The sequence below is a fragment of the Martes martes genome (assembly GCF_963455335.1).
Source record: "Martes martes genome assembly, chromosome: 7".
NCBI classification, from domain to species: Eukaryota; Metazoa; Chordata; class Mammalia; order Carnivora; family Mustelidae; genus Martes; species Martes martes.
The window spans coordinates 35,284,734-35,296,746 of NC_137894.1; the positions used below are offsets into that span (position 1 = coordinate 35,284,734).

At 47.4% G+C, this 12,013-nt stretch overlaps 1 protein-coding gene across 1 annotated transcript in view; it reads left to right on the forward strand.

The window, feature by feature from the left end:
* Positions 1–12,013, forward strand: part of LOC308346600 (thrombospondin type-1 domain-containing protein 4-like) — a gene marked incomplete at both ends in the record, with an annotated part of 61,802 nt that overhangs the window by 45,974 nt on the left and 3,815 nt on the right. The window contains 4 exons of the mRNA XM_080809667.1: positions 568–697; positions 1,593–1,797; positions 2,378–2,551; positions 11,211–11,384. Coding sequence (XP_080665793.1) covers positions 568–697; positions 1,593–1,797; positions 2,378–2,551; positions 11,211–11,384 — 683 coding nt within the window. The remainder of the gene's footprint in view (positions 1–567; positions 698–1,592; positions 1,798–2,377; positions 2,552–11,210; positions 11,385–12,013) is intronic.

Sequence of the window (12,013 nt, forward strand, 5' to 3'; positions counted from 1 at the left end):
CTCTGCTTAAGCCTGACTCTCACACTTTCCAGGCACATGCAGGCCAGTGTGTTGGGCACTTTTGTTCCTGTTCAGCCGCCTGGACAGCCCCCTCCCTCCAAGACACACATGCGCATGGCAACCCAAACTCCGCTCTTCTCTAGGATCCAGCTAGACCCTCTAGGACCCTTTCTCTGTGATGTCTCCAGAACATCTCCGAACAGTTATTACTTGTGGTCATTTTATAATCACTCTCCTGCCTCATGGTATCTTGAACTGTTAGGAAAATCGCATCTGCCTTTAGCACATTCCACCTGTGTCCGCAAAGAGATGATAAGCTCTTGGAGGGCAGTAACTCTTCCTACTCTTGTTTGCACCCACAGTGCCTGGCACAGCCCTTGTGCGGGAGGTGTGTGTAAATGCATGAACGAAGGAGGAGTGTGTGTGTGCGTGTGTGCGTGCGTGTGTGTGCATGCTCTCTTCCTGCAGCTTCTCTTTATCGGTACCCGGATCTCTGTGCACCTGCACCCTGAGCCCGACACTCGACTGTGTGGGTCTGTCCTTGACAAGTTCTCCTTGCCCTTGCAGGATCGCAGTTCCCTATTTTTCGCTGTGTACACAGAAACACCCACGAAGAGGTTCCTGAGGGCTACTGCGACTCCAGCATGAAGCCTACGCCTGAGGAGGAGCCCTGCAACCTCTTCCCTTGCCCAGCCTTGTAAGATGCGGAGGTCGCCTGTTACTGGGTCACTTCTGGGGGCTTGTGCATAAGACCTTAGAAGCAGACATAAAATCTGTCTACATCTGATTTAGAGCCATGAGACTCGGTCTGTTCAGCAAGGGCACCTGTCTGGGGGTGAATGCGGAAGCTTGTAGCCTTTAGCAGTGAGCACACACCTGTGGTCATTTGGAGCAATTACGTGCAAGCTTGGTGGGGAAAGCAAAGAGGGAAGCAGAGAATTACAGTCGGTCGTGGTCGGTGTTGTAGGTGAGCTGTGAGCAGAGAGAAGGAGGAGAGTCGCAAGTCCGTGGGCAAGAAGTCGGGAAAAGTATCTCAGGACAGGTTTGGGGTGGTTACTGAATGATGAAGAGGACACTTCCAGAAGAACAAGGAGATGGGGTCTCCACATAATTTTCAAAGTAATAGAAACATTCTCCTATGTATTGAGCATGTGCTGATGTCTTATGTACCTAAGAGACAAAGCAGGGTGACAGGGGAGCATCGTGAAACTGACGAGGAAGTAGCTCCTGAGAAGTCAAGAACTCTGGAGAAGATCCCTAAGATCCAACGTGGGTTAATGTTCTATAGGGGGATGCTAAAACTACCATTTGGAGTTTGGGGAGGGGGGTTAGATAAAAATCATTTGCACCTTCTCAGTTTTCTTTAATTTTCTAAAACCGGGCTGTCACCACCGGTAAAGAGCTTGTGGACAGAGTTACATTGCTTCACAGGGTCCGACGGTTAAGCTGTGCTCTGGGGTGAGGGCCACCCGTAATGGTGCTAATGGTTCTGTGCGGTTTGGCTCTCGGGGTGGTGCGGGCTCTCAGGGCTGTGCGCTCTTCCCCGGCTGAAGGTGATCTGGCCTTCTCACGTTCTCTTATTCCTGAGCTAGCTGGGACATCGGAGAGTGGTCTGAATGCAGCAAAACCTGCGGCCTGGGCATGCAGCACCGCCAGGTCCTGTGCCGCCAGGTGTACGCCAACCGCAGCCTGACGGTGCAGCCGTACCGCTGCCAGCACCTGGAGAAGCCCGAGACCACCAGCACCTGCCAGCTCAAGATCTGCAGCGAGTGGCAGATCCGGACAGACTGGACCTCGGTAGGCGGGGAGGGCAGCCTGGTCTGGAGGTCCCGCTCCCAGCCATTCCCCCCCACCCACTGCCGTCATCCCCACCCCACCAAAGGCCCCACTCAGGGACAGCCCTGAGGTTTCCTAGAGGGAACCCCTCCTGGGGAGTTATGGAAGGACTGTCTAGCAAACCATAGGATGCAACCAACAGCACGCTAGAGTTAAGGCCAGTGTGCCCCAGTCCTCCACAGCCGACTTCCAGGGTGAGCCCATGGGAGTCACGTGCATACGGGGGTTACCTGTCTCCCGTGTCATGAGACGTCTGCTCCTTCCAGTCTCATACCCGGGTTTCACAGGTGACAGAACGGAGGTCCAGAGCCGCAGAGTAGGCGGGACATCCAAGTCGGTCTCAGAGAAGCGGCGGTGAGGTTTTCAGGGCTGGGAGGCTCCCCAGGGGGCCCTGCATTGCAGGGGCCTTGGGGCCACCCAGGGAGTCTCTCCGCGGTCATCATCTGCTCAGGTGGCAGGTGACAAGGATGAGGGCACCAGGGCTGGGGAGGCCCCCGGAGGTCAAGCTGCCCATCCCACTGACATATCCCTGCTGTTGTAGTGCTCAGTGCCCTGTGGAGTGGGACAGAGGACCCGAGATGTGAAGTGTGTGAGCAACATCGGGGACGTGGTGGACGACGAGGAATGCAACATGAAGCTCCGGCCCAATGACATTGAGAACTGCGACATGGGGCCCTGTGCCAAGAGCTGGTTCCTCACCGAGTGGAGTGAACGGGTGAGCTGCGGGCGGGCAGAGTGGGCTTCCTACAGTGGCGACCCAGGGCTGCGGCGCCCGTGGGCGGGGCCTGCACGTCCCAGGTGCACCAGCCCCACGAAGATGAGTCCCTCGCTGAGCATCCCAAGGCTTGGGGGAAAAGGCTTTCTCTCCTTACACAAAGACCGAAGGGGTGCAAGGGTGAGCGGTGGGCCTGAAAGAATTAGTTCTCCTTCGCGCTGCACATGAGCATTAGTGAAATCCTGAATAAGGTGAACAGTTACTCGCGCGTCTCGTACGTTGTGTGAGCTCCTGGCATATAAAAGGCACTCGGTCAATGGCAGGCCCCTTCCCTCCTTCTTGCGAACTCAACACAGTTCACGGACTGCCCCCCTTCCCCAGTAACCTGGCTTTCCTTGCGGTCCCTGGGGGCAGGTGTCAAAGATGAAGTCTGAGGCATGTATAGTTAACTGTGTGCAAGGGAAAGCGGAAGAGATAGAGTTCATCTGTCAAAGACAAAACTAGGGGCGCCTGGTTGGCTCAGTCGGTTAAGCATCTGACTCTTGATTTCGGCCCAGGTCGCGATCTCAGGGTCGTGAGATCAGCCCCATGCGGTGCTCCCCTGGGCATGGAGCCTACTTGAGATTCTCTCTCTCTCCCTCCTCCTCTGCCCCCACCCCCTTCATCACTCACATGCGTGCATGTGCATACTCGCTGTTTTAAAAAAAGAAAAATGACAAAAATAGGATTTATAGGGATTCTGGAGTTGGGTCATGGTGATGGTTACACAACAGTGTAGATGTAATCAATTTCACTGAAATATACACTTAAAATGATTACAATGTAAATTTTATGTTACATGTATTTTACCACAATAAAACAAAGGTTTAGGGAAAAGTGCTAAGCAGAATTACAGAGCATACCTTAGGGTGGGGAAGACAGAGGGGGAAGGAGATAATGAGCTTTGCCTTCCTTTTCTTATGGAAGCTACTGACTGATGGACTGGCAGTGGGAGGGGCCATCTAGGGATTCCTGGCAGGGCAGCAGACTGGCCCCCACACCAAGGGTGTCTGGGTTTCTTGATTCTCTAGAGCCTTTGCGGGTTGAACTGGGGTGGAGACAGGACTGGCTGTCTGTGTCCTTAGTGCCTTCCTCTCAGCTGGGCCAGGTGGGCCCCGTTTCCCTCATTGGAATTCCTCACCATGCTCCCAAACTGTAGTGTGCCTACAGGTCACCTGGGAACCCCCATGGGGGTGCTGAGTCTGAGTCCCCACTGGGAGGTGGGCCCAGGAATCTGCCTTCCTAACAGGCTCCCAGGGGGCGCGGAGGCTGCTAGGCCAAGGGTAAGAGGGGACCAGGCTAGTTCCTAGAGTGTTAGGAAACACTGAGCTCGGGAGCCTCCTCTCCCCGCGGCATCATGGGAAGGACAGGGCCATGTCTCAAGTTCAGAGGGGGGAAGCTTCCTGCGTCGCCAGCCCTCCGTGTGGGTGGATTCCTGGGCCAGCATCCCTCCGACTGGTGAGCGCCCACCATGGCGCGGTCGTCCAGTATTCTGAGCATCATCCTGCAAATGCTCATAGGGGTTTCTGTCCCATCCAGCGCTAAGACACCCCTTAATTTCATCACCATCATCACAGTAACACTCCACCTCAGCAGGGGGAGTGGTGGAGGAACAGCCTTCACCCCGCATGCAGAGATCATCCTGGAGATTTTTATGAGTGATGGATCTGCTGTGGATTCCGGACACCTTGTGGCTTCCAGCCACGGCCCCTTCGCCCCCAGAGGGTTTCCAGATAGAGAGCCCCTATGTAAACACTGAACTCTAAGGACAAGCAGCGAATTGGTCCCCTGTCCCAGGAATGAGCTGAAATGGGCAAATTAGCCCTGGGGACAGGGGGGTGGGGGGGTGGGGAGGTGGAGGGGTGGGGATTAGCCCTCAGGAAGGCATTGACTCAAAGGAAGCAGATGGAGGGTAGGTGCTCATGGAAAGGTGTCCACGGATTCAGACTTGGGCACCGGAGGTGGAATCCAGCAGGGCCCACCCCCATTCTGTCTGCACATCTCCTCTCCCCCACTCCAAGCCTCCCAGCAGCACACACCTCAGCTCCTGGCAGGCAAGCAGTCCCGGGAGGCCATCTAGAAGCCACTGTGGTCAGTCTCCTGCCAGCATGAGGAGCCCTCTGCAGAGTCCCTGACTCAGCCCAGCTCTTTCCCAGAAATTTGCAGGTTGAGGCCGTTGCCCACGGTGGCCAGAGGGTTCCTTTGGCATGGGACCAAAATGTGTCTTAACTCCCACTCCGGTCGTGTAGAACATGGGTGTTCCTCCTCACCCTGCAGCCCTACAGGTATTTCGAGACCTCTTCCCCCTCTTTTCCCAAAAATTCCTAGGTCCTTCAACTAATTCTTTTGTTTCTGGATTTCTAGCTATCCCCAAATGCATTTGGGTTTACAGTAAACTCCGTGAAGTTAGTGTGCAAACGAATAAAGAGAATGATGCCAGGCTTCCATTTTTCTACTGGGAAGACTCTTTGTACAATAATTTTGGACAAAAATTATTTTTGTCAGATATACATAAGACCTTAAGCTAAAATGTCTGTGTCCTATAATATGAAAGTTTGTGATACAAACACAGAATTTATAATACCAGTTTAAGTTATGAAACAAAAGGAACAAGATCATTTGAAGTCTAGAACACTTAAACTCTTTTAATCCTTAATATAGTATATGAACTCTCATAAAGAACATGCAGAGCTTAAGGTAATAATTTCTTCCATGAATATTCAATGACTCGTATGTCCAAGTAGACTGAAGCTTGGAAATTTTTCTAAAGGTTCACATTCACTAGAGGAAGTGGAGGTTTTAGAATGCTCGTGTAAAGGTTAAAATAGCTGAAATTATTTTCTCAGTAAATGCTTCCTCACCTTCATCAATCATTATTCTAAAATATAAAGAAAATTATTTATATAACACAAACAATATAATCAATAAAAAGCTATATACAAAGACAGGCAATGCAAGACAACTGAGTTTATAATACATCTCAAATATTTCATCTTAAATATTTAATCATAGTTTCTATATGACTACACACTTAATAATTTATCTTTACTTAACAAAATAGTAAAAATGCCATTTCAACTATTTTTTTTAAAGATTTTATTTATTTATTTGACAGAGAGAGATCACAAGTAGGCAGAGAGGCAGGCAGAGAGAGAGAGAAGGAAGCAGGCTCCCTGCTGAGCAGAGAGCCCGATGTGGGACTCGATCCCAGGACCCTGAGATCATGACCTGAGCGGAAGGCAGAGGCTTAACCCACTGAGCCACCCAGGCGCCCCGCCATTTCTACTTTTTAATGGGTATTTGCAAACATTTTCTCTCAAATAATTTTTTTACTTAAGTAATACTTATTTCCAGTTAAAGACCTAATGTAGTTATGGATTAAAAATAATGTTCATTTTTTTTCTGGTCATAAAGTAACACATACTGCTATTTTAAAAATCAGAAAAGCATACCTATAATCTCTTCACTAGCAGATAATAATTTAAAATTTTTAAGCTATGTTGTCAAGCTTTTTTCTACTCATACATACTTTACATATATAGCTTTTTTGTCCTCATACATACGTAAAAGATACAAATCATAATACTATATATGTATAATTTAGTGACCTTCCTTTTTCACATATGATTAATTATACAAATGTTAGTGGCATTAAAAACCTTTAGAGCATGAATTTTAATCTGACTAAGCTATTGTTTGTCTACTATAACTGATCAACCCCTATTCTTTATTTCCTCTCCAACAAATACTTGTAAATTTCCCTTTAATGTAAATTTGCTTTACATTTTAACATAAGTACTTGCTGAATCTAACCCTTGTCTTAAAATTCTAAATAGAGAAAAGATGAGCCTTTTATTCTTCTGTTTAAAGAACTTCATTGCTCTTTTTTGGAAAGATGTTTTAAGCCATATCAGTTTAGTGCTCTGATGTGAATAAGTAGGTAATTTTGCTTTATTGGCCCCCAGAACACCATGTTATTCCTGAATGTTCATGCCTGGAGAAGATGAGTGGGAAGGAGGCGTGGGTGGTTTTCAGGAAGGTGCACTGGCTTTGGCAACGCTTCCCCTAGGACTTTTCTTATTACTCTGCGAGCAAGCTGATCTCTGACCCTCAGTTTCCTCATTGGTAACATTGCTGAGTGAGCATTATGGGATAACATACTTGAACCATGACCTGGTTGAGGCTGGTGCTCGGGGGTCACCTTGGAGTCACCACATAGCCCTGGGAATGACCAGCTGGTGGCAGTCTTTCATACGCAAGTAGCGGCTTTGCATAAAATCAACCTTGGTTGTTTTTTTGGTTTTTTTTTAAGATTTTATTTATTTATTTGACAGCGAGAAATCACAAGCAGTCAGAGAGGCAAAGAGAGACAGGGAGAAGCAGGCTCCCCGCTGATCAGAGAGCCCGATGCAGGGCTCGATCCCAGAACCCTGAGATCATGACCTGAGCCGAAGGCAGAGGTTTACCCACTGAGCCACCCAGGTGCCCCTAAAATCAACCTTGTTAAGCTTTAGCTGAGCTCTGCTATTTTTTTTTTTTTTGCAATGGCAATAAACACGTATTAAGCACCTAGTAATGCCATGCATGAGTGAGATACACCCTCCATGTAATGAGCTCAAGGGGGAGAGATTAAAGAAAATGTGATTGAAGTGCACGAACACTTAAGGATCCAGAATACATCCTATTGCCCAATTTAAAATCAAACTAATTAATCTCTACTTAATTAAATTGAACGTGTAAACTCAAACCTGGATCTTCTCTTAAACTTCCAGGGCTGTGTAGTTTTCTGACTCAATGACTCATCATAAACACGTCTTTGCAGCCACCTTAAATTGAGGGCAGGCCTTAGCAGACATGGGCATTATATACTTTTTAGTTCTGTAGATCAATGTCAGGTTTAAACACACAGGCAATATTTAATCACAACAGACAAAAAAAAAAAAAAAAACACTTAGTCCACCAGCCTCAATTTTGTAACACCTAATATCTAAGGATGTTTTCCAAGAGAAGAAAATAAGACATTGAGCTTTTTGTTACTTAATTATGGAAGATGATACGTGAACCTGAAATTCAGGAAGAGCCATTAGAGCCTTGTAGTCAGTCCCTCCAGGGCTGATTGGGCCAAATTTTGCATTCAGCTGTCACTGGAGCGAGAAGACAATCCTCAAGACACTGTTGCTTAGAAATTTCATGCGTTTCTGTGATTTGTCAGCCCAGGAGTTCAGCTAGGAGTCAGGTCCTTTCCTGACTACCAAGCGGGTTTGGTCCCTTTCTCAGGCATGTCCTTAAGGGACAGTGAATGGGTGTGTTTCAGTGCCTGGCTTCAGAGGGTGGTCCCTGCTGCCCAGCAGGGGCCCATAGTTCCCCTCATTCCTGCTGGGAGGCTTCCAAGCCAGGGCCGGTGTGGGGAACTACTTCCAAGTTGAAATGCCTTGTGCTTTTTGCTGATAGTCATGTAATAAAGAGAAGTCTGTCGGTAGGGTTCATCCCCATAGTGTTCTCTCATTGGGCACTTGGCTTGGTCCTTAACATTCTTCTTTTATATGAAGCACATGGGGATATGGGGAAATTTTCCCAGATGTCAGGACATTGCTTGGTTTGGAAAGCAGAAATTAAGTTAGCCAAATGGAAATTACAGGGAAAGAAATATTCTTAGGGTTTGAAACAAGAAGATAACTTAATTTTCCTTGTGTTCTTCAGGAGGATTTAAATATCTTGAGTGTTTAAAGCTAGGAAAGAGACCACATCATATATGGCTGAAGCAAAAAACCCTTTAGCTTAGAACATTCCAATTAATGTAACAAAGGATTTTGTTGTTGTTGTTGTTGTAAAAAGGACTGACTCCTTGGCTCCCATTCCTAATAACAATGCAGATAGAGTCATGCAAAGGGTTTGTGAGCCTGTGAGGGAGAAGAAAAAAACATTTCCTCTATCCTCTTAAATTCTGTAGTGGGAGCTTGCAAATTAAACTGACAAAAGCAAGATTTACAAGAGAAAAGCCAACACATTTTATGTGATGTTAATTTTTCTGTGTGGCACAGGGAACCTCATAGGAAAGAAGTGAAAATCCCAAAGCAGCAGCTGGGCTTGAACGCCTCTATACCATTTTATCAAAGAGTGATAAATTCTGAAGAAATGACTAGACAAAGGAAAGGGGCTGGGGCTTCTAGGGGCAAAAAAATGTAGGAAAGTGGCTGAGAAATATATGGGGGAACCTAATGGAAGAGAAGGGTTATTTTTGTAAAGTTTATTTCTTTAAACTCATGTTGGCATCAGATCTCCAACACCAATTATAAAAATGTTCTCTTCTTCCTGATACCAGGTGGAAATTTACGCTCTGCTTTTAGGCAGAGAGCAGGAGGGCAGAGAGCCTTTCCTGGATCTGTTGTTTCTCAATTGCCTTCAGTTCAAAATAAGTCAAAGCAGCATATTTTGGGGTGGCATGTTCTAATCCCCTTCGGGCTCTTTGTTCCGGAGAGATTCTTCCCTGAAGAGTCAGGCCCAGCCCAGCAGTAGTCATGGAAATGTTTGCTTGGTCTTCTGGGCTATGATATTACAAGACTAGGTAGCAATGCACAAAAATGAAAATGGAAACTTTGTTAAGGAGACAGAGTTGTATTTTTTTCTTTTCTCAAATTTTATTTTTAAATTATATTGCTTTTGCTTATTTAAAAAAAATAGTCATATTGATAAAAACAAACAAAAAACACTGACTCTGTTTTTAAGGGAATACCCAGCAGAAACCCTTAGAATGGGCTCTAGTTGTTCTCTAAAGGGCCATTTTCAGAGTTGGAACATGCTGGTAACAGAAGAGAAAGGAACAAGGAAGGACCCACGTCTGTTATTTAACTGTTATTCATGGATTTGCTCATGGGTAAGGTGCTGACCTGAGAAGGAAGTAAAGATGATTCAGTAGTCCCTGACTTCACTGAGCCTACTTATATAAAGGAAAAAATAAAGCAGGACATAACTAACTGTAATACATAGGAAGATAGGAGGATGAACAGTGCCCTGAGAATTCTGAGGCTGAAAAGAGTATATTGAATTGGGCAATCAAGGGAGTTTTCACAGAGGAGGTGGCCTTTGAGCTGAGCATTCATGGGTTCCGATGTGTCCTCATGAAGAGGAAGAGTGCTCTGGGCAGATAGAAGGAAAAGCATGGACAAGGCACTGTGAGGGCTTCATGCAATCAGGAAATGGAGCACCCAAGCTCTGTCCAGCGTGAGCTGTGTGGGAAAGAATATTGGGAAGTTAGCCTAGAAGACCAAGGTTGACTGAGGTTGTCTTACAGGAGAGCTTGAATGCCAGATGGGGAGGTCCATGTTGGACTGGGATGGCATCAAAGGGATTTTCAACATGGCACCCCCAGCACCTGGAAGCCCAGCAAATTAGAAAAGGTGGTGAGACTGAGCAACGAGCTGGGACCATAGTCTGGGGGAAGAACATCAGTGGTGCTGGGGACCATGGGCAGAAACAAACAGGACAGGAAAAATGTGGTGAAACCGGAATCTGTGAGACATGAAGGTTGGCTCGATGGCAGAAGCAAGAACTCAAAAGAATGGTCAACTTTTGAATCCTGGTAGAAATCTGAGCACAAGTTGGAAAGCCAAGAGTAGTAATGGGGTTGGTGGTGAGGCGGTGCTGCATTTTTCTACATGGTGAACATGAGGTATCTGGGGAGCACTCCGATAAGAGATCCGGAAAGTTCTGAACAGACAGGAAGAGAAGCAAAATAAGGCAGCATTCCAAAGCATTTCAAGATAGATGGAAAATGCTCTTTCAGACAGATGGAAAAGCTTTGGGGTATGACTCAGGAATATGTTTAGTAGGCCTTGGATAAGGACAGTGTGCTTGCAGGAGAGAAATCACTGGTGGTTACGTGGCTTTAAGTGAAGACCTTGCCTCAGTTTCTCTACCTTAGAGTGGGGATATGTATTTCAAGCCCCCATACCATTTGCTGAGCACCTGCTGTATGCAGACCACATTATTCATTACCTGTAATTCTGCCAGGAATGTGCTCCTATGCCAGCTGTCCAGATGAGCATGCCACAGGTGGAAGGGGCTGGGTCCCTTGCCCCAGGCCACCCAGCTAGTAGGAATATTAACATGGATATGTCTGGTTCCCAGGTCAAGTTCTTTTTCTATAGGAAGCTGTCTGCTAATACTGTCACAGCTGTGGCCTTCAGGGACTGAGACCCCTGCCTTACTATCAGGCAGCAATGTTGAGGTGACAGACGTCACTTCCCCAGCTTCCCCAGAACAGCCCAGACTCAGCTACCAGCAAGTAGACCTATGCCCAAGTGTCCATGCTTTCATTCTTCTGCTGCTGGATCTGTTTTCAAAAGCAAAAGTCAAAACAGGTTGCCTGACAAGTGTAAGCAGATCCATCGCAACAATGGGACAGGATATTTGGAATGAAGACTGTCCTAGAGAAGCTAAGATGGAGGTTTGCCAGACTGATGTCCCATAATGGAATAGACTGTGCATGAAAAATGGTCAGAGACTCCTAGGGGAAATAGTTAGCAGGGAAACAAGATGTTCAGGCCTTCATGTCATTAGAAAGGGGCCCCAGAGCCTGCAGGGGGCCTCCCCGCTAATGCACCCATCTCCTGTCTTACAGTGCTCAGCGGAGTGTGGGGCTGGAGTGCGGACACGCTCCGTGGTGTGCATGACGAACCACATCAGCAGCCTGCCCCTGGAGGGCTGTGGGAACAACCGGCCTGCGGAGGCCACCCCTTGTGACAATGGGCCCTGCACGGGCAAGGTGGAGTGGTTTGCAGGGAGCTGGAGTCAGGTGAGTGGCGGGAGCTGGCTGGGTTCGTCCGTCCCTGGTCAGAGAGCATACATACTGGGGTGGGGGGGTGGGGGGGTCAGGAAACTGGACTCGGTGTACCCCAGGCATCCTGGGTCTGAGTCCCAGTGGTGCTCCCCATGGCCCTGGAGAAGCTGCTTATGCTCTGGAGCCTCTCTCAGTCAGCAGAGTTTCTTGAGCACTTACTATGTGCTCATCTCAGCACCTAGAATATGACAACGAGCAGCACAAATATCCCTGCCCTCAGGGAGTTTATGATCCAGCATGGTTTCTTCCTCTGTAAAAGGCTGTTAATGACCATACTGTGTGAGGTTGTTTTTAGAAGAAATGAAGAAATGTCTATGAAGAATGCAGCATAGTGCCTGACCCAAACACACAATAAATCGTAGCTGCTGTTGCCATTATTGTTGCTAACAAAGCTGGTTTTGTTTGTATTTGAGTGTCAGAAGCCCAAATAGATGTGATCCAGCAATCCTGGTTGTGGGGATATATCCAAAGGAAACAAAACCACTGTCTCAAAGAGGTGCCTGCACTGCCATGTTCATAGCAACATTATTCACAATAGCCAAGGTCTGAAAATAGCCTAAGTGTCTGTTGATAACCTAAGGAAG